A 23,798-nucleotide genomic window follows, 5' to 3' on the forward strand; every position below is an offset into this window, starting at 1 on the left:
GGAATTTTATATCCCATTATGCTAATTATTCTAATGTGTCTTCTTCTTGTCTAAAAATTTACCATAAGAGACCAGAATCCTTTTCCTGAGCTGACTCAGATCGCGGTTATGAGGGAAGGTAACTCATCTGGTCTGTGCTGTATTTTAATCTTTGTATATTAATCTTTATAATTTGTATCATACAGAAGTGTGCACAATATCACACTAGCTTCCGTTCTCTTTTTATGTAGTCACTGATCCCACATAGAATTGTCTTAGTAAAGCATTTGGTATTGCCTTCTTTAAAGCCGTACCCAACCCCTTAAGATAGTTGGGAAAACATATAGTGCTATAAGAGGGGTACGGTAGAAGGTTTTTCTTGTTAGGACTGTGTTGTTAGCAACATTTTGATCTTAAAAGTAAAATTCTAGGTAAATTCTGATAATCTGGAATTTTGAGACGTCCATCCAATAATCCGGAATATAGTGTGAAATTGTGTTAAACATGTATTTTAGTCAATGAGCGGTCACAATGTGTTAGATTATGTGAATCATGAAATGAATGGTTGAAAAATGTTGATGTAATGAAGAGGTGCCAGAAAGTGGCATGAAACAGGAGGTTTAATGCCTAAGTTTAGGATGTCAAAGAGATGGAACTTGGAATGTTGAACCATAAAGTGATGTGACAATATGCACATAATAGGATGGGTATCGGATTTTAGGGTGAAGCAAGTGGAAAGATTGCGCAAGAAAGTGAACGTAGGTTGATGTAAGCTGATTGAAACCAGGATCGTCCCCCATTGTAGGAAAACTGTTATTGAAACTTAGAAACTCAGTAAGGTGTCCGAATTTGAAAACGTGTGTGTGTATGTTGATAAAAAAAAAGACGTAGAACAGATTATCTTTGTAATGATGTTTTGGTTTTAGGAAAAAGGAAAGAGAGAGAAAAATTCCTTTGTGTCTAAAAAAAAAAAAAAAAAAAAAAAAAGAATTAGAAGTCACTCTCATACCTGTTGTATAGTATTCTGTGTGTATGATTTTGTTGTGTGACCAGGAGATTGATTTGATCCCTCAGTTAATGTTTCTGCTTTCTCTGCTGATATATATATTATATATGATATATATATATATATATATGATATATATATTCCAGAGTACGGAATTCGGCCAATCAGCGCTGGCTCTGCTGGAGGAGGCGGAGTCTAAGGTCGGACCTGAATGGAGACTGGTGTGGAGCGATCTTAGACTCCGCCTCCTCCAGCAGAGCCAGCGCTGATTGGCCGAATTCCGTACTCTGGCCAATCAGCACTGGCTAATGCATTGTATTGGCTTGATGAAGCAGTGCTGAATGTGTGTGCTTAGCACACACATTCAGCTCTACTTCATCGGGCTAATAGAATGCATTGGCCAATCAGCGCTGGCCAATGCATTCTATTAGCGTGAACTGAGTTTGCACAGGGGTTCTAGTGCACCCTCGGCTCTGCTACATCAGATTGCTACATCTGATGTAGCAGTGCCGAGTGTGCATCAGATGTGTAGTTGAGCAAAACTGACTCAGCACTGCTAAGTCTGCATTCGCATAGGAATGCATTGGCCAGCCTTCGGCCAATCAGCGCTGGCTCTGCCGGAGGAGGCGGAGTCTAAGGTCGGACCTGAATGGAGACTGGTGTGGAGCGATCTTAGACTCCGCCTCCTCCAGCAGAGCCAGCGCTGATTGGTCGAGTTCCGTACTCTGGCCAATCAGCACTGGCCAATGCATTTCTATGGGGAAAAGTTAGCTTGCGAAAATCGCAAACTGACAGGGATTTCCATGAAATAAAGTGACTTTTATGCCCCCAGACATGCTTCCCCTGCTGTCCCAGTGTCATTCCAGGGTGTTGGTATCATTTCCTGGGGTGTCATAGTGGACTTGGTGACCCTCCAGACACGAATTTGGGTTTCCCCCTTAACGAGTTTATGTTCCCCATAGACTATAATGGGGTTCGAAACCCATTCGAACACTCGAACAGTGAGCGGCTGTTCGAATCGAATTTCGAACCTCGAACATTTTAGTGTTCGCTCATCTCTAGTCAGGATCTGAGTTGTTTGGGAAATTGTTGTTTGTTTTCCTGCACGCCCCATCCTATTTGTTACCGTTGGCAGCTGCACCTATTCTTTCATTAGGGGTGACCATCTTTAGTATCCCAGTCCCTAGCCTCTTTCAGCTCTCACCCCACCTGTCTGTTAGGTCTTCGTGTTTAGAGAGCCAGAAGTTGTCGGGGCCAAGCTTAGCTTGGGAACAGCTGACCAACACCCGCAGGCAGGGCCTAGTCAGCCAGTAGCGCCAGGGAGAGTTTTCCTACCCCATTCCCATAGAGGTGCATGCAGCATTCAGTATATGGTTGTTTGGGCATTGACACAACCGAACCGTGATGTTATCAATATCTTCAGGGGGGGGGGGGGTGAAGAAGCATAAGATAACTTAAGAAAACTTTGCTGATATGAATCTGTTGATAACTTTTTTGATTGAGCTCTATTATAGATGGTCTTATATTTGGGAAAGATGGTGAATCCTGCATCAGATATGCCACAGTCACCGTATATGAGGTAAACCAAGCGTAAGGAGACCTATTATGGGACTCCACGGGTCTCAGCTGGACTTGAAGCCATCGCTTGAACATGGTACAATGTCTGAGGGTAGGTGTTGGATATAGTAGAATTATGGTCCGATCTGGAGGGCAAGGACTTTTGTGTGATGGAGACCCTGCAGCTGCTCATAGGTATAGTCAGAAGTCATGGCACACACCAAGGCTGATACGAAAGAAAGTAGAGGTAGCATGTGGGCAGACACTGCCATTAGCCCAGCTGCGGAAGCCTAGGGGACATGTTTTACTGGTAAGACCCAAACCTTTTAGCTCTCTTTTCAGGTTTTATGACACTGATGCACCGTAGATGGTCCAGGAGGAAAGGAGACTTGGAAAGAGGATGTACAAGTCCTGGTGTCTGGTGGTAAGAGAGTATGTACTGAGAACATTGTTCCCACTGATGGCATAAGCAGATTATTATTATTAAGTGCACTGTTTAGTAGTAGCCATGTGTGACCTGGTAAGCGGAGGATGGGCAGCTGCAGGATTTAGCATCACTATAGTCAGATATATAGATATATATGTGAGCCTGCATGGCATGTGCTAGGCCGGAGAGCCAGGCCTGAAGCCCTTGTACCTGTTCCAGAGATTGCAGGTTGAGTATATACAGTGAGACGGTATGAGTACGTGCTTGTGTGTAGTTGTCTCCCTTCAGGATGGCTTGGGGCATATCTGGTGAGGAAAAACCACCACAAACAGTCCGTGTACAAAGTCCACTAGTTCTGGGGCAGACGTGTCTACGCGTGTCATTATTGGTTACCTGAATCTATTGTCCATAAGTATGCGGTGTGTTTCACACTAAGTTGAAAAGAGGAAAATTGATATTTAGCCCTGTCTTTGGATTGTATTTCTTATAAATGTTCCAGATGTAATATGTTGTGCTGACTGACTATGTGACGAATCATCAAAGACATATGATTAATGTATATTCTCGAGTTTTTCCCTTTTTCCCTCCAGATTCTAAGTCAGTGGAAGGAACTTCTAAACTAAAACCCAAAGATTGGATGGTGATGAGGAGATATATGAGATTCAATGGTCACTTCCGGTTCCTGTTGATCGCCAGTACAGCTGTGAGAGTATAAGGAAAACCTTAAACCTTTGCCCACTTGATGATGATCTTGAAAATAAATGGGACAATAAACTGTTAGAGGATATGGACTTTGAGAAGAGAAAATTTGAAGACTGTTGGATCTATCTGAACTTATATTCCTGTTATGTTTCTATAGTTATTATATTCATATTGCTTATAGGTCTGACAATAGTCAATGTATATGCTTTCTATAAGATCTGAAGGGTATTTCCTTACAGTCCAGTAGTGAGAGATAGGGACAGACATCCCACCCTGCATTCCCTTTGTCTGGAGCTGTTTCAAGGGGGGACTATTAAGGTCATGTGTATATACATGTTGGTAACTATACCTGTTTTACTGCCAATGAAACATCTGGAGTCAAACTAGGCATATTTGGCTCTGACTTCTGCATGAAAAACTCTACCACACCCTCCTCCTCTCTCCAAACCCGACTAGCTATAGATATGATCACAGCAGAAAGAGGTGGAGTCTGCTCCATGATTGGTGAAGAATGTTGTACTCACATTCCAGATAACACTGTGTAGGGAAAGAAAAATATAATTTAGGGGGGAATGTGAAGGTAGACCATGTCCATTCTTATTTTTATACATGCTTTATACTGCTTAAGAAATTATATTTTTCTTTGTGCAACGTTTATACATTAAGATGGCGCCTGTATCCAGTACCGCACCCAGATGCTGACGCACATGATCGTCATGTGGTTTACAAGAAAGACAGTATCATTTCCTGGGAACTCGAAAGCTAAGAGATGTTGAAATTTAACAGCCAATGACTGATCGCCAGTGTATTCGGATACAAGACGTATATGCTTACAGCCTGCCGTTATCTTATCTTTCTTGCATTCCTGTATAAAAACTGTAACTTCCTCAATAAACCTCAGTTCTGTGTGAACAGGCATCACGCTCATTGCATGGACTGAGATTGAAACTGCATCAATGTCAGTGTTTATCTTTGTCAGCGCACACATGCATGATTAATTTGGAGCAGGTGACTGACCACTGGAAGTGACCCGTATTCTGACGGGGGTTCTCCCTCAACAATGGGGCACTATTAATTTTGACAAAGGGTTAGGGAATAGTTGGTAGTCAGTTCTCCTTTTGTAAAAGACTTTACAATAGACCTCAGATTCTTCACATTAATTATTAGGTTCACAGGACAATCAAAAGTGAATTGATACCTGTCTTATGTCAAGTTCACAAATACAAAAATAGCTCAAGAACGAGATAATGGAACCGTCTACTAAATTATAAGTAAATACTAAAAAGTCAAACAACATTGGAATTCACAATGTGAAAAATACATTAATCTAGTCAGCTAGTTAGATACTAATGTACAGATTTTTTTTGGTGATGTCCCATTTAATGTTCATATATATATATATATATATATATATATATATATATATATATATATATATATATATATTGTCAGGGTCTGGGGTTGCTAGGTGGGGTATCATAGACACTCAAGTCCAGATTCTTTTAGTCCAAAACAAAGGTAGAGTTTATTTTAACTCAAAAAGGCAGTGCAGCAACAAAAGGAAACAATACAAAAATAAATCCCTGCCCGGCTAGGCTCTAACTAAACATAGAATAGGTTACCTCACCCAGAATAATAGAAATCAAAATCCAGTAGAATCACTCAGGACACAGCTCCAAAAATAGGACCTGTTTGTCTGCTCTCTAGCCAAACTTTGCCAAAGTGTTGCTGCTGGAGCTGACTTCTTAAGCCTCCTTGACGAGGAGACTCTCAACAGCTGACTCGCTGCCAGAACATCCTCAAAGTGTGGACTGGAGGGGGTGGAATGACAGGTCCCACTACAAACCTACCTGCCATTCCTAAAAATCCAGCCCAGTAACCGGAACTTTGAAATAACACTCAGCAGACAGAATTATCTGCTGAGAAACATTCTTTCTGGAGTTTTCTCATCTTAAACACATTACCCCCTCCATTACCTGGCCAGCCATCGGCATACATATCCCCCCCCCTCTTCTCCAGTCCGGAGGGCTGGGCATTTGTGGCCATCATACAATTGACCCTTGACAGGGCATCAGCATTTCCCAATAATTTCCCGGGTCTATGCTCCACACTGAAAGAAAAATTTTGGTAACCCTAGAATTTCTGACCTTATTCATTTTCATCATGTAAGGGGAGCATGGTCAGTTATTAACTTAAATTTTCTGCCCAGGAGGTGGTACCTCAGAGCATCCAGTGCCCACTTAATGGCCAAACATTCCCTTTCCTCAATGGCGTAATTTTTCTCTGCAGGGGGCAGCTTCCTGCTCAGGTACATCACTGGATGCTCCTCACCATTTACCACCTGGGACAGCACTGCTCCTAGACCTGCATTTGAGGCATCTGTCTGCACCAGGAACTCCTTCCTAAAGGCAGGGGCTATCAACACTGGATGCTGGCATAGAGTTTGCTTTAACCTCTGGCCTCCCACTAGCAACCTACCTGCCATTCCTAAAAATCCAGCCCAGTAACCGGAACTTTGCAATAACACTCAGCAGACAGAATTATCTGCTGAGAAACATTCTTTCTGGAGTTTTTTCATCTCACCCACCTTAGTAGTCTCACCAAAAATTCTTAAAAATGATGTTTAATATAAAACAAATGACATAAATAGGACCTTTTCTGGCGATGCGTTCCCTTTGGCATGACCTTTGCACCAGCTAATGTTTTTTTTCTGTTACATAGTAATAAAGGACTGGATTTTAAGAAATCTATTAATGTGAATCTTTGCAACTTTATTTCCTATACTCCAGGAACAAGAGACATAGAATATCCTCCTATTCACCTCAATTGAAACACTAGACATCGCCAAATATAGCACTCATCTATCTCCAGGGTGGCTATTGAAATTAATTGGTGTGGGGGCTCATCTGTTTCCACCAGGGGTTTGGCTACTTTCCACGTGGCTGCAATGACCCTGGGGCTAAAACACTCCCTGTTCTCAGGACGATTCAGATCCCTATCAATCCTAAAGTTATCCTCCATCATACGGATAGACAATAAATATCGTCCATGGCATAGCCCCTTTAAAACTCAGCAAAACTGATGTAATGTCATATGTAATTATTATTAATATTTAATTGTCTGCAAATTTAAATATTGTTATGTGCATGGGAAAATCCCTTTAAGTCAAGTCCACCAAAGATTGTAAATTATTATCTATAAACCCATTAGAAAAGCACAGCACACGGCACAAAACGGGAGCAGGAATTCATAGTGGATGTATTATATATAATAATGTTAAGTCTGTTACATATTCACCTCTCTCCATCTCTAAATCTCAGCAGAATGTAAGACCAAAATAAGATGAAGACAAGGTTCGAGAAGTAGCACTGAGCATGGCTTGAGTTAATAAAGCAGCTTCTTGCAGACACTACAGCCCAAGCTCGTGAAACATTAGAACCAAGACGAGTCATTAGTTTTACAATGTGATGCATCAGTAAAAGATCTTAGAGCAACACTAATACAGGAAAAAACATCCTGTAGCGATAGCAAGCCAGGCTCAGGCAATCACACAGAGAGAGGCGAATGTCAAATTGAAAAGGTACTGCTAGCTGTGCTATTTGGAAGGAAGTCATTTCACAGCTATACATATGGTTGATATGTAGAGATGTTCTTGAGTCTCATGCCACTGGCTAAAATCACAAAAGCTCTCTCATTGAACCTTCCAAAGCAGTTAAATCTCAAGATTTGTGTGAATGTCAGAAATGATAGCGACTGCAATGACTTACATATTGCTAGCGCACTAAGTAGGGCTTATCTGCCTAATACAAATAAAAAGGACCAGAAAAAGACAGAGCCCATAAATATGTATGATTCCTCCAGTACAGCACAGCATACGGTAATAGAAATAACAAATAATCAGTAAAAAAAAAAAAAGGGATAAGCATGAGAAAGCACTTCAAGTAGTCTAATATGATATCAGAAGACATTAGTCACTGGAGACGGGAAGCTGAATTTAGAAATTTTGTCACAAGGTTCTCTAAGAATGTTGTAAAAATATGTGTTAAGAGGGATTGCCTGGGATTAGGAATATAACCAGTTTTCTGGTGTAAATGAATGATATTGTGGCACGCACTTGGTGCAATGCCCCTTCTTGCGGCAAACTGGGTGAGGAGTATAGATGGGCGACCCTCTCAAGACTCACTTTATTTTCCAGCCTGGTGTCTCTGATCCCCAGTTTGTTTTGGGAAGGACAAGTTTGGTGCAAATTATGCTTTAAAAAATGTGTAGCATACTCTCAGGGCTCCTAGGAAGATATCTATAAAACATACTGTATAACACGGTCAGGGCTCCTGGGAACCTATATATAAAACATAGTGTATAACACTGTCAGGACTCCTAGGAACCTATCTATAATACATAGTGTATAACACTGTCAGGGCTCCTAGGAACCTATCTATAATACACAGTGTATAACACTGTCAGGGCTCCTAGGAACCTATCTATAAAACATAGTGTATGACACTGTCAGGGCTCCTAGGAACCTATCTATAGACCATAGTGTAGAACACTGTCAGGGCTCCTAGGAACTTATCTATAAAACATAGTGTAGAACACTGTCAGGGCTCCCAGGAACTTATCTATAAAACATAGTGTATAACACTGTCAGGGCTCCTAGGAACCTATCTATAAAACATAGTGTATAACACTGTCAGGGCTCCTAGGAACCTATCTATAAAATATAGTGTAGAACACTGTCAGGGCTCCTAGAAACCTATCTATAAAACATAGTGTATAACACTGTCAGGGCTCCTAGGAACCTATCTATAAAACATAGCGTATAACACTGTCAGGGCTCCTAGGAACCTATCTATAAAACATAGAGTAGAACACTGTCAGGGCTCCTAGGAACCTATCTATAAAACATAGTGTATGACACTGTCAGGACTCCTAGGAACCTATCTATAAAACATAGTGTATAACACTGTCAGGGCTCCTAGGAACCTATCTATAAAACATAGTGTATGACACTGTCAGGACTCCTAGGAACCTATCTATAATACATAGTGTATAACACTGTCAGGGCTCCTAGGAACCTATCTATAAAACATAGAGTAGAACACTGTCAGGGCTCCTAGGAACCTATCTATAAAACATAGTGTATGACACTGTCAGGGCTCCTAGGAACCTATCTATAAAACATAGTGTATGACACTGTCAGGACTCCTAGGAACCTATCTATAAAACATAGTGTATAACACTGTCAGGGCTCCTGGGAACCTATCTATAAAACATAGTGTATAACACTGTCAGGACTCCTAGGAACCTATCTATAAAACATAGTGTATAACTCTGTCAGGGCTCCTAGGAACCTATATATAAAAATAGTGTATACTAGTGTAACAATAGTTGTACACTGTCAAGGCTCCTGGAAAACTATCTATACAATTCCCAGCTCTCTAAGGCAAACACAGTTGAAGATATGTTAAACTGAAGTGTGACATTATTATGAAAAGTAGCTTCTTGGGAGCCTCCTTTAGTATTTATTTAGTATTTAGATGGTTATAAATCTCCTAGTATGAAAATAGTACACTATATGTGCACAGGTGCTTGCTGCTATATCTGCAATATAAACATACACAAAAAATGCACCAGGACTTTATAGAGGGTGATAAGACATATGCAAAGTTTAAGCTGCATTACTACTATAGTCTTTATCTGTGTATACAAATATCCATTTCGTGGTGCACCTTTTGTTCAACTTGTGAGCCCCTCTGCCCCACTGAGGTAACTTTAATTAGAAGGACCCTACAATCTGATCAAATAGTGCGACAACTTATAAACTTATGGAGGTCTTCATTAACTTCATGTTTAGTCTTGCCCATTATCTGCTATTGGCTGTAAGTTCTTCTTAGACTTACTGTACCGACCTTTGTGCTTTTTTTACCGTATTGTTCCTGTTGAAGGTTCTCAGTAAGACACTTCCATTTTCTTATGTCATGATCAACATTTAACATAAATACAGTCACAAGTATAACATTACTGGAATTATTCAACAATGGACATCATTGACATTGAACACGATGTATGTCCTTGTGATGCATTAAAACTCCCATCCTACAGTTTACGGCAAGGCTGTATCCAGAAGAGGAGCTTTATAAGGAAACCTTGTGGATTAATGCACAGAAAAGCTGCGACTTGGCGAGAATATCATTTTGTGCCGTCTCTGACCAATTGATCTTATGCTGCGTGGACATTTTGCTCTTTAACTAGCCTACTTCTTCCTGAATCCTGCAATATGTTTTCATGTCCCCGTGAAATCCGATTTAGAAAGGCAGTAAATGGATTTGTAATATGATAAATTACATTGCAATCACTGGTGTATATATAGGACTTGGCACTGTTATTCCCGCTGATCAGGAAAAAAAAAATCTCCTTCTTGGAGGATTTAGATCTTTGTCTTGCTGTCTCTGACGACATTGCACAAGAGTTCCCAAGTGTTTCCAAGTGTTTAATATTTTGATATTTTTTGGAATTTTTTCTACTCCTTTTGTCGGCCTTACTTTCATAGACAATGTAAACTTATATGGTGTGTGTCAGATTTATCCCGTTGGCTGATGTGGATGTTACATATGATGTATCTTTAGACTGTATAGTCTATGTCCATACAGAGCCAGGAATTTGTGCCACAATTGGTGATTTTTTGGAGCATGTTGGCACATTTAATCCGTGTCCCTTTTCCTGATAAAACATGTCTAGCAAGTTGGAAAATATTAGCGCTAACCAAACTAGATTTGGAAAAAATTTGCCAAAGATGCGTCTTATACGAGGTTCACAGGGCCCGCTTTAAAATTTGTTACCTACAGAAACCCATGGAACCCTCGTAAACAGTAGCCGAAATTGGAGGACTTTTCTCTCTGCACATTGTTGGCGCAATGGGGAACAGTGTCCCCAAATGGTCACACAACTATTGTGACCGCAGCCTTAGAAGCTCCACGTTTATACCAGTGTCTGCTCGTATCGATAGTAACTCCAGGCCGGTGACTACAATGTGTTGTCTGTGCGGTCAACATCTACAGAGGCTTCCAGGAATCTATCATGGTTGGTCAACCGGAAAAAACAGCTCAATCAACTACATCTGAACCTGCCATACTTAATCTATAGAAAACTTCAACATAACATTGCAACATGCTAGCAAAAACCTTGACAGACTGCAATTCCCATAACATCCATTGGGTGACTACACAAATAGAATATATCTTGTGACAGAGTATCAGAAATCATGTTTTTTTTTTTGTATAGTTTTTTTTTTTTTTTCTAAAGCAGTTTTCTTTGGCTTTCTGCTACATACAGTTTGGTTCCTCTAATGGATGTATCTTGGTGAATGATGGAAGGAAGTATTCTCCTACTGGACTAATAGGCTGATTTTGTTTTTTAGCTGAGGTCATGGAAATCCTGGCAATGTCTCCGCCTATATAGAGAGCTAGTTTTTCTGGAAATAAAGTTTAGCAGGATTTCACCCCTCTCTCCTGCCCATTCTTAATATTCTTGCTCTCTTGTCTTGGATTTTTACATTCTTAATATTTGCGTGATATTTTTTGCTAAACTGTAATTTTTAGTGAAATTTCTTTTGAAATTTACAAAACATAAAAGAAACAAGGGACAAACAAAGAGGAGGAACGGGAACATATGGCAAAAAATAACCAGGCAAATACCACTGAAACATCCCAGTGATGAATACAAAGCACAGACAACAAAACTAAGGGGGAGGGGGGGGGGGGGTCAGAGACCATTTAAAGTACAGTATGTGTCCCAGGGCGACCATATAGCTTGGAAAGCCTCAATGGTATGATTAAGTGAGGCTGTCCAATTCTCCAGGCTGCGCACATCTTTCACCCAAGCAATAAGGTCAGAGCAGGAAGGAAGGGAGACTTTCCTCCAATGGAGGGCAATAAGCGTCTTAGCTACATTGCATAAATGAAGGAATAATTTGGAAGACTGTTTTCTAAGATGTTCAGGAGATATATGAGGGGATCAAGCAGGACCTCACAGTTAGGGACTTAACCTCCAACCATAAGGGGCGAATCCCTGAGCATTCCCAGAAAATATGATTCAAGATGCCTACCCCTGACCCACATCGCCAACAGTGAGTTGGTTAAGAGAATGAAGTAAGGCAGGGGTAAGATACCAATCCATCAACAACTTGTATTGGGTCTCGCGGAACGTAATACAGGTGGAGGACTTAGCAGCACGAGACCAGATAATTTGCCATTGGGAGGGTGAGATCTGCCCATGCAATGCCCTAGACCACTTCTCCATATATTTATGAGCTCCGCTCCCCAGAGGACGTGAGGATGCAATAAATACTAGAGATAAGGCCCGCTGTGGAGGTACCAGCACGACAGAGTCTTTCAGATATTTTTACCGCTACAGTATCATGTATTGCTCCATAACTTCTCCCCTACTTTACAATATTACTTGTTATGATGTCAACAAAATTTCTCCTGACCTTGTGTTCTCCACCATTTTACATTTTGCATTTGCAGCTTCTGCTGTTTCTTTCTTCTTTTGACCATTTGATCCTTTTTATTCAGTGCTGTTTTTCTAATGCAGTTATGTACCAATGTTACCTGACTGTATTTGTGAAACCCAGTGTAAGTTCTGATTTACAGAATAAAATAACATTTTCTGATAAAAACATCATTGTTGTATTTTGCTTTTTAAGCTATGCAACTATTAAAATGAGATATTAAGTGCAAGTAATAGTTTACGTGGAATGTGAAGAATCCAGCAGATGTTCTGACGTGGGAAGACATTAACGTTCATTCCAAAAATTTTCCAAGGTAAACAAGTTATTTGTTATTACCTCAACTCACCATCATATATGTGCATGGTCAACTTAGCTGAGTATATATATATATATATATATATATATATATATATATATATATATATATATATATGTGTGTGTTCAGGATGGAGAGCGCATAGATGGAAGCCATAATGGGTTATCATTAAAAATCGGTATGTTGAAATCCAACAGTCCAGTCCTTCATTCCCCCGACATGTCATTATCCTGCACATTAGATGGTTGGCCGGTCCCTCCTTATATTGCGGAGTTCAGTTCAAGTTAAAGCTTTTTTTCCCCCATGAACCTAACCATATTTAATTTTTTAGACAATTTGTAGACACGGAAGTCTCATGAGAAAGAACAGAAATCTTGACTAGGGATGAGCGAGTAGTACTCGATCGAGTAGGTATTCGATCGAATACTACGGTATTCGAAATACTCATACTCGATCGAGTACTACTCGCTGTTCGAATGGAAAAGTTTGATGCAGAATCAGCATTGATTGGCAGAATGCTATACAGTCGGCCAATCAACGCTGGTTCTTCTCCTACCTTTAGAAGTCTTCTCCGTGCAGCTTCCCCGCGGCGTCTTCCGGCTCTGAATTCACTTGTAGTGCGGGCATGCGCAGTCGGCTCTGCCCAGGCCCGATGCCTGGCAGAGTGAATTCAGAGCCGGAAGATGCCGCGGGGACGCTGCACGGAGAAGACTTCTCGGTGGATCCAGCCCGACCCTCACTCATGGACTTGGTAAGTATAATTTGATCAAACATTACCTACCCCTGAAACTAGCATTTTCCCCCCATAGATTATAATAGGGTTCGATATTCGATTCGAGTAGTCGAATATTGAGGGGCTACTCGAAACGAATATCGAACCTCGAACATTTTACTGTTCGCTCATCTCTAATCTGTACAAGTCACGGACAAACCTTTCAGGTGTAACTCCTGCCAGTTTTCTGCTGTGAGTTATAATAAATCTGGTAAGTCATCCCTGCCTCTGCTTGCCTTGATCCTGCCCCACTCTGCACACTTTGCAAAAAGAAGCGGCAAACGAGATGGGAAATAGAAAAAGTGGCATATTATTACAGCAAGTGACGAGGCACTAGGGTTGATCTGATCTTCAGATTTTAGGACCTTTTTTAAAATCTGATTTTCGATCATTTTCCAGCCGATCCCGATCATGAAATTTGCTCAATCGCCGATCGGGATCCGATCTTTCCCGATGCCGATTGCTCAATCCTAGTTACTTTATGTTTATGGAGTAGGGTCGAGCTGATCTTGAGATTTCAGGATCGTTTTGAAAATCCGATTTTCGAGCTGATCCCAATTGCGATCGTGAAATTTGCTCGATTGCCTATTGGGATCCAATCTTCCCCGAGCGCCTATTGCCCAACCCTACCGGGCACTGAAAAATGTGCCAATTTTGTGCCAGGAAATTGGTATGATAATTTGAATAAATTTCCCCTTTGACTGCGACATTATCATCAGACCTTCATTCACAATACATAGTTGACCAGTCCTGCCAAAATAGGCAGGTTTAGCTGACTTTTCTCTAATGTGTATGGGCACCATTAAAAACTAGAGATTGCAATGGACAACATGGTGGCTCAGTGGTAAGCTCTACAGCAATAGAGTCCTGGGTTCGAATCCTGCCAAGGACAACATATGCAGGGAGTTTGTATGTACTCCCAGTGTTTGCGTGGATTTCCTCCCATACTCTAAAGACATACAGATAGGAAAAAGTGCACATTGTCAGTCCTATATGGTGCTCACAATCTACAAACCCAACCCCCCAAAAAAATACAGAGTTTGCAAAGAAGGAAGTCAATGCCAAAATATTATGGGGACTCTATGGTCTTTGGCATTAAGGAGATCTGAAGAACATGAGAACTATGCCAACATCTTAGACATGACTGGAAAAAAATGCTTTCAAAAACAGAAGTATAATAGTTTATCTTTGTCCAATCCCAACATTAAGTGAATGAGCAAAAGAGAAATCTAAACCCTATCAATATACAGTGTGACCCTTTGCCTTCCTAGGTATACTTGAGGACAGTTTTTGAAGGAACTTGACCCCTGCTCCCGCCATCTTGGAGAACTAAGCCCAGATCTTCTCTGGATGTTGGCTTGTCCAATCCGTCTGTCTCTTCATGTCAGCCCAGAGAGACTGAATGATGTTGAGATCAGGGCTATATCTGTGGGGGCCATATCATCATTTCCAGGACTCGTCTTCCAAAGGGCAAAGGTCACACCAACTATTGATGGGATTTACATTTCTCTTAATTTCGTTGATTGACAAAAAAAAAATATTAACCCTTCTATTTCTGAGCGTCTCTTGCACGGCACTGTGACTCCGGCAGCCCACGTCGTCTCTATCGTCTACGGGTCTAATTTTCCTATCCCCCACATGCTAAGACTAATAACGCAGGGGAAAACTGGAGAATCCGGTGAAGTGCCTGAGCATGGGGAGAACACTTAAAATTACCGCTATTATTATGATTACTTTTTCTATATTGCGACTTTCAATGACTATTATTATTCACGTATATTCACAATTATCATTCGCTTATAATTCACATATATCAACAGCCGTCATTGTGGGAATAATCTACTTGCTGGGAAATTATATCATTTATCCTGAGTATTATCTCAAATAGCTTTCGGAAAATTTAGCACCTATTGCTACATGGGGAAAAAAATTTTAAAAAAATAATAAAATACTCCATACTTCAATGAGACAGTATTTTCTCTTACCGCACGTGCTGTTATATTCGTCAGATCCATCCGGGCAATCGGGCAATCCATCACAATAGCGAGACTCTTGTATACACGTCGCAGCATCATTACACATTTTCTGGAAGGGTGGACAACGGGCTGCGAAAATAATATAAGAGAAAAAAATAAATTCTCATTATGGATTTTACATTAGCATCTATATATGGAACGCCATGTTTCATCTTTAATAACTGTCATGTATCTGGTTACAGAGTTACGGCTCGCAATTCTGTAAACACCATTAAATAACATATTGAAATAGAACAATTTAGAAATTGCTTATCCATTGTGGATATTAATGTTACGGATATGGGGTGCCGGAAAAATAATATCTTCCTCTGGAAATGTTAGTACGATATCTGAATGTTAATGTCTTCTATTAGACCTTAAGGTGTAAGAAATTTTATAAAGTATCTTTGTTAGGCGTAAAGTTTATTTATAGATTTTTAGACAATATGATATATTACCTATTTGCAGTCACCACTAGAGGGCGCTTGGCTGCTTACTGCATACTGACATATCCATGATGCATATGTGCAGTAAGCTCCTTAATGGGGCTCTATCAGCAAAATGTTGCTGTATGAGCCCCATATATGCGTGAATAGCCTTTAAAAATTATTTACCCCCCCCTCCCCGTTTTAAAATAATATCCTAAAAACCAATATGCTAATTATACTTATTGTGCACGGTGGGCGGTCGTGCACTGTCCGATGTCAACTTCTGGCATGCCTTTCTCTTCTTTCTTCTTACAGTGACGCCCTCTGGTCCTGGCTCTTCCCCAGCTTCATCGTCCTCTTTTTCCGGCAGGATTGGTTCAAATCCCCTCCGGAGCGCTACTGCGCATGCGCCGGTGCCATTTTTATCAATGTACAGAATGCTCGCGTAGTTCTAAGGGGAACTGAGCATACTGAGCATGCTCAGTAGCTCATTCCCCCCCCTCCCTGTACACTGGGAGGGAGCGCTATTACGCACGCGCGGGATTTGAACCAATCCCGCCGGAAGAAGAGGACGATGAAGCCGGGGAAGAGCCAGGACCAGAGGGCGTCACTGCAAGAAGAAAGAAGAGAAAGGCATGCCAGAAGTTGACATCGGACAGTACACGACCGCCCACTGTGCATGATAAGTATAATTAGCATATTGGTTTTTAGGGTATTATTTTAAAACAGGGGGGGGGGGTTGAATAACATTAGCGGTGCCTGAATAGCGGCTATTCACACATATGTGGGGCTCATACAGCAAAATTTTGCTGATAGAGCCCCTTTAACTCCCCCTAGTGGTACTTGCAATAAGTAATAATTTTAATGTTTGAGAGGGTAATTTCATCTTAGAGATGTAGATACTTAGACGTGGATACAAAACGTGAAACGGACAACAGCAATGCTATGGGTTACCATAGAATGTCACCAAATAATTCACCAATGTAGCAAACAGCAACACTACACAGCACCAGGTGCAGGTTATCTAGCAATTCCCAGACCACAAGAACGTTCCTGCATTCATGGTCGTATCCATCGTCCACCGATCAAGACAAAATATGTCACAAATAAAATGATAAAATTGTAATTATTTGTCTTTGCAAAAATATCTAGCTCTTAGTTTCCCACAAATTTAAATATACCATACTATAATTATGTTCTTGGGAACATTTAGGCTGATGCCCCACATTGCGGAAACGCAGCTTTTTTGTTGCAGATTTTGCTGCTATTTTTTTAGCGAAAGCCAGGAGTGGGTTGGGCAACAGGGAGAAGTATAAGCAATTCATTTATATTCCTCATTCCTTTTGCAGCCATTCTTGGCTTTGGCTCAAAAAATTGCAGAAAAACCTGCAACAAAAAAAAGTTGTGTTTCCGCAAACTGGTGACTCAACCTTGGGCTAAGGTCACACGTAACAGGCCGCAGCAAAAAAGCGCTGCAAGAAAAACCTCAGCAGCAACACACCATGGTTTTTCCTGCTTTTCATAGAAATGCCGCGTTTTTTTTCTGCAGATTTTTTTGCTTCCATTATACCTATACAGAAACCGCCAGCATTTCGATAGGTATAATTGACATGCTTCGATTTCCAAAACTGCAACAGTTTTGGAAATTGCAACGTTGCAAGTATTTTTCCGCAAGTTGTGGATGGGAATTGCCTTGCAGCAACTGTAAGACCAGACTTAACCCAAAAATAAGTGTGGTGCTGTTTCTGTGAAAATAGCTAAAGACTGATTCACACTACCATTATTAAGGTCCATTGTTCTCATCCATCATAGGATAATGGACATTAATTGGAGCAGATGGAACCCCCTTAGCCTGGTGTCTGACTGTACTTACTCTCATGTAAAATACATAATGAAAGAAATCTTCCATTGTATAGAGAGAGTAAACATAATATGTTTGCATTAGTGTTAATGGGAATGAACAAAGATTGGAGGGGGCTTTGTCTTCTGCCATCACTCTACTGTCTTGAATTTCCTCAAACCTTTACACATTTTGGGGTTTTGTTATTTGAATTTTCATGGCTCAAGAAGGACAGCAAAGATAGGTGAAGTATTTGCCGCCCTTCTTGAACCCTGAACAGTCAGTCTTTCGACGTAATCTTGCCGACTACGCCTATCTTTGCCGCCCTTCTTGAACTCTGAACAGTTAGTCTTTCAATATAATCTTGCCGACTACGCCTATCTTTTCTGCCCTTCTTGAACCATGAACAGTCAGGCTTTCGATGTAATCTCGCCGACAATGCCTATCTTTGTCGCCCTTCTTGAACCATGAACAGTCAGTCTTTCGATGTAATCTCGCCGACAACGCCTATCTTTGCCGCCCTTCTTGAACCATGAACAGTCAGTCTTTCAATGTAATCTCGCCGACTACGCCTATCTTTGCCGCCCTTCTTGAACCATGAACAGTCAGTCTTTCAATGTAATCTCGCTGACTACGCCTATCTTTGCCGCCCTTCTTGAACCATGAACAGTCAGTCTTTCAATGTAATCTCGCCGACTACGCCTATCTTTGCCGCCCTTCTTGAACCATGAACAGTCAGTCTTTCAATGTAATCTCGCTGACTACGCCTATCTTTGCCGCCCTTCTTGAACCATGAACAGTCAGTCTTTCAATGTAATCTCGCTGACTATGCCTATCTTTGCCGCCCTTCTTAAACCATGAACAGTCAGTCTTTCGATGTAATCTCGCCGACTACGCCTATCTTTGCCGCCCTTCTTAAACCATGAACAGTCAGTCTTTCGATGTAATCTCACCGACTACGCCTATCTTTGCCGCCCTTCTTAAACCATGAACAGTCAGTCTTTCGATGTAATCTCGCCGACTACGCCTATGTTTGCCGCCCTTCTTGAACCATGAACAGTCAGTCTTTCGAAGTAATCCCGATGACTACGCCTATCTTTGTCGCCCTTCTTGAACCATGAACAGTCAGTCTTTCGAAGTAATCCCGATGACTACGCCTATCTTTGTCGCCCTTCTTGAACCATGAACAGTCAGCCTTTTGAAGTAATCCCGCCGACTACGCCTATCTTTGCCGCCATTCTTGAGCCATGATCAGTCAGTCTTTCAAAGTAATCCCGCCGACTACACCTATCTTTGCCGCCCTTCTTGAGCCATGAACATTCAAATAACAAAGCCCCAAAATATCATTAGTGTCCGTTGCTCTCATCCTATGACAGATAAGAACAATGGACATTCATACTAGAAGTGCAAATGTCCCCGAAAAACTTTTTCTGACCTCAAACTCATATTTTTTCTAAAGTCAAAGTAGCTGAACAAATGACAATTCACAACCGAGGTTTTTCGATGTAGTCCCTTCCTTTATCAGCCCTTCCAGTAATAACTTCTTATTGTACCATCCAGTTCACTTTGACTCTCGCTTTTATGTAAATGTCAAGTTGTATTTTTAAATATTGAAATAAAAAGTAAGACGCCGCAAAAAAAATATAAGAATTCACAGCAATACATATGAAAGCCACCTGCATAATATCCAGGCTACTTCCATTAATAGTAGACGGGCCGGACCGCAGAATATAGACAGTGATTAAGAATTACGTAACACAATTCTGCATTGACTTTATTAAGAACAAAAGAGCCATAAAAATGATGGACTAGAAGGGCCCTTTATCTTATCGGGACTATTTATATAATCTTGGCTGGAACCACAGAATCATTATATCGAGCTAAACAAGAAAACACAATTATATTAAAACATGCGCTTAATTTTCAGCCATTAAAGAAGAAACATTTTGGTTATTTGTTCTCTTTCTAAACGGTTGCCTAGTGAACAACAACACTGAAGAGGCCCTTAAATGACACAAATACAAAGGCAACGGGAAACATCAGGAGATTTTTTTTTATTTAGCGGAATAAGTCGGCGTTGGTAAAAAATTTATACAAAAAAATTAATGGAAAAAAATGCTAACAACATGGAGAGGATGGATAGGTTATGCAATGGTATGTTGTGCCCTTCCTGACCATATCTCCGGGCTCAATATCCCCTGGGATGAGTGAGGTCAGACCTCGGAAGAAAAAACGTTTGTTAGAGGTTGAAGGCCCATGTTACTTTTTTTTGCAAAAGTTGGAAAGTTTGGAAAAGTAGCCAAACATATAAATATATATATGGGAAGGACTTATCTGAGGTGGGCGAAAGTTGTGAGAATTGAAAGGTTCACCCACCAATGTGGTTTACCTTGATCTAAACCTGAAGGGCTATTACAAAAATAAGAGACAATAATATTCAAGTTCCCTCACCTCTCCTGAGTTTTCTCATGGTGTCTGGTGCTCCTTTGTGGGCATCTTTGGTTATCTTTCCGCCTCATGAGTGAGGTTGGTGAACCCCTTGTGACCACTGAGCTCAAATCATAGCCCCCTGTGGATGTCCCCAGAAGTTATACAAAGGAGCATTAGATGGCGGAAGGAAGTCCAAGATAGGTGACTGTTTATTATTTTTCTGCACCTCCTTGGACCTCAACTTATACTCTTGGGTCTGAAGAGACCCTCGAGTCTGATAATGATTCTAGGGTGGAAAACCCAAAAAATCTTGGGTATGGCTGATTCCAAGTTTTTGGAAAAAAATTGGACTCATTATGAACCAGTTTGGTGATCTCTATAAATTATTCCACACTTTTCATTCCTGCTTTATCAAGTCATGGCATTGACTCCAAAAAGCTGAAGCCAATCAATATCCAACAGAGCAATGCTAAAGTTTTTGTTTTTTGAATGTTGGTCATCTCACACCACACCTCAGGATATCTGAAGCTAAGAGGAAAGGTACAGAAGGACACATCATATACAGTATATAACCAGTCCTACTCCAGGTTTACATGAATATAGATCCTTGAACGATAGAGTCACTGTGGAACTCCTTATGCCTACACTTTTTTCCATCCACTCAATTTACTTAAAGATGTTGCCCAGGCTTTTAAAAAAAGTAAATAAATACCTGGACAACCGAGGAAGGTGAACAAAATAAAAAAAAAATATCATACTCACCTGTCTCTCCTGCTCCAATATCCTGCCCATGCGATCCGGTACTTCTGCTTCAGAAGCATGCCCTTTGCTGAGGCCGTCAATTGACCTCGGCGGTCAAGTGTGGCTTTGACTTCCTCCACAAGTTAGCATTGGACTGAGAAAACCGGACACACTGGAAGACATCGGAGCACCAAGGAAAGGTGACTATCAATTTTAAAAAACATTTCACTGCCCCCGTTCGATTTAAACTTGATACAAGTTGTCCATTTTTGCCTGGACAACCCCTTCAATATAGACCAATAATTACAGCAATACTGCTATGGCTAGGTTCGTATTATTGGAAGAATTTAATATTTCTTCTATACCAGAATACTTATGGGTGTTTTTTGCACTAAAGAAGCTGCACTTCCCTCTTTCTGTGCCTCCTTTACCACTTTTTGCAAAAGTTGGTGGAGAGGAATGGAATACAAGGTGGACCAGTAAGAAAACACCAGTGTGCCAATTTTCTGGCATAGATTTCCATTCCCTGCAGCATTGGGGCAGAATCTGCTGCTATTTTTAGAGCAGAATCCATCTGAAAACCAGCGACATATTCCTTTGAAGGGATTCTACCATTAAAACCTCTTTTTTTATGGATAAGACGTCAGAATAGCCTTTAGAAAGGCTATTCATCTCTTATCTTTAGATGTGATCTCCGCTGCACCGATCCTTAGAAATACCGGTTTTTACCGTTATGCAAATTAGTTCTCTGGCAGCGATGGGGGCGGGCCCCAGATATGAAAATGCGATGGGACGTCCCCGCTGCTCGAGAACAAGATCCTGCGACGCCTATATCTTCAGTTGGATCCTCCCCTTCTCTGTTGTCTTCCTTCAGCGTCACCTCCGACGCCTGCACAGTTGGCTCTGCCAGTGAGACAGTAGTAGAGCCTACTGCGTATGCCGGCCGGCGGCCATTTTTGGGAGTTCAATGCAGGAGTGGCTTCCCAAGGGGAGAATCCAGCCGGAGATAGAGGATCAGGATCGTGATCTCGAGCTGCAGCCGGGACACTCCCATCGCATTTTCAGCGCTGTGGCCTGCCCCCATCGCTGCCAGATAACTAATTTGAATACCGGTAAAAAACGGTATTTCTAAGGAATGGCGCGGCAGAGATCACATCTAAAGGTAAGAGACGAATAGCCTTTCTAAAGGCTATTCCGACGTCTTATCCACAAAAAATGAGGCTTTAATGGTAGAATCCCTTTAAAGCTGTTATGCTACGTTTACCACGTAAGTTGACCCATCCACAGACCACGCCATACGTGTCTGATTGGTGGAGGTCCACACTGGAACAGTATAAAAAGAGTTCTAAGAAGAGAAGATCCCGAATTGTTATTTCATGAGGAATACAAGTATTTACTAAATCTGACAGCTCGGGAGAGACAGATAGAGCAGATAAAAAGATGGACACGTAAAAAGTGAAATTACCGGAGGAAAATGTTACAGTCTAGAGGCGCGAGGAGAACAGCTTAGTACAGTATTATATTATACCGTAGCTCCGGCTGAAAGCTTCTTCCGCGGCTGAGAAGCCTCCATTTATCTTGCATTCAGTAATAATTCTAGAATGAATTTAATTGTATGACAGGACAAGTCTAAATTATGATATCTGAGCGCCGAGTCTTACTCCAGCCATTTATAGTCGGATAAGAAATGTCAAATTATATTATCACTTGGTAGAGCCGAGTGCCACAGGACTGGGTTTAAGATATCTGTACCTCGGCATATAAATGTTTGTAATTTTATATAGCGATATATCTAAGTATGCATGAGGTTGGCCGCAGCATATCTTTTTAAAGAATTGGGTAATTTTGTTCTCCTCTGCTCCGCGCTGTAAATATAATGTGCTTTTATAAGGCACTTTTATATTGTTTATACCAGATTTACCAGATTACTGGAGCCAGGCAGAGCGCGGCGCATGGCGTCCTAAAACCTCTTCGCATTCATCATTGTCACGTTCCCTTCTTACTCTGATTATCCCTTAAATTTAAAGGGGCATCCCGCGGAATGAGTGTTTATCTCCGAGTCACTGTACGATAGGCAAACCTTTACTTATTCATATCAGGGAAGTAATCTCACATTCATCATAATAATGGAGCCCAGGATGACAGGCTTTATTGTAATCTATGGAAGGAGTTTTATCGCTGTTTATGCATGCAATAAAGTAATTATCAACAAAATGAAATGTAGCAGAGCCGAGTAGGTTAGGACGATATATGCGTCTTCCACAAGAGTTATCATAGGGCATAAAGAGGTAGTTAAGGGGGACCTGTTATAATTTGGAACTCGCTTGTTATAGTATAGAATGTAACGATTCTCAATAATAATAATAATAATAATAATAATAATAATAGTAAAATCTATAGCACCTCATTATCATATCATATCTCATATCATACCATGTTTCCCCCAAAATAAGGCATCCCCACCCCCCCCCCCCCCCCCCCTTCACATCCTGGACCACCTACAACCGGCAGTCATGCCGGAGCTCCTCTAAGGAAGCCGGTTGTCCCCCACTCCAGCCACTGCATAACACATCCCCCGAAACTAAGACAGGTCATATATTTCGGAAGAGAATTTAATATAAGACACTGTCATATTTTCGGGGAAACACGGTATGTAAAGATCAGTGAATTGGTTCAAATCAAACCAGAGTCTTTACAAATTTTCCAAAAGATTACGACCCAAAACTGTAGGAGCTCATTACCAGAAGTATTATTTTATTATATTATGGGGTCTCTTTGAACCCTAGAGTATAACAGGTGGAGGTCCAGTAGAGGTCTAAAAAAACAACTATATTCACCTTCCATCTCCTCTTCAGGATAACCTTGCTGGGTCCAGTGCTCCCTATGGATCCTCTTTAGGCCCCCTGGGTGTTGTCATGCACCTTGATGTCAATGCTAAGGCATGTGAGTGGACCTCAGTCATCACATGGGGAAGGCAAACATCGTGACACTACAACCCAGGGGGCTGGAAAAGGCAAGAAGAAGACCCAAATGGAGACTTGAATGCCCAGAAGAGGGGAGATAAGGTAATTATAAC

General features: G+C 41.1%; 1 protein-coding gene across 1 annotated transcript in view; it reads right to left on the minus strand.

The window, feature by feature from the left end:
• TMPRSS15 (transmembrane serine protease 15) overlaps window positions 1–23,798 on the minus strand; it is a 258,100-nt gene that overhangs the window by 202,744 nt on the left and 31,558 nt on the right. Inside the window, exon 6 of the mRNA XM_075263447.1 lies at window positions 15,254–15,373. Within this exon, the coding sequence (XP_075119548.1) occupies window positions 15,254–15,373 (120 nt within the window). The remainder of the gene's footprint in view (window positions 1–15,253; window positions 15,374–23,798) is intronic.

Source organism: Leptodactylus fuscus, chromosome 2 (genome assembly GCF_031893055.1).
Source record: "Leptodactylus fuscus isolate aLepFus1 chromosome 2, aLepFus1.hap2, whole genome shotgun sequence".
Taxonomy (NCBI): Eukaryota; Metazoa; Chordata; class Amphibia; order Anura; family Leptodactylidae; genus Leptodactylus; species Leptodactylus fuscus.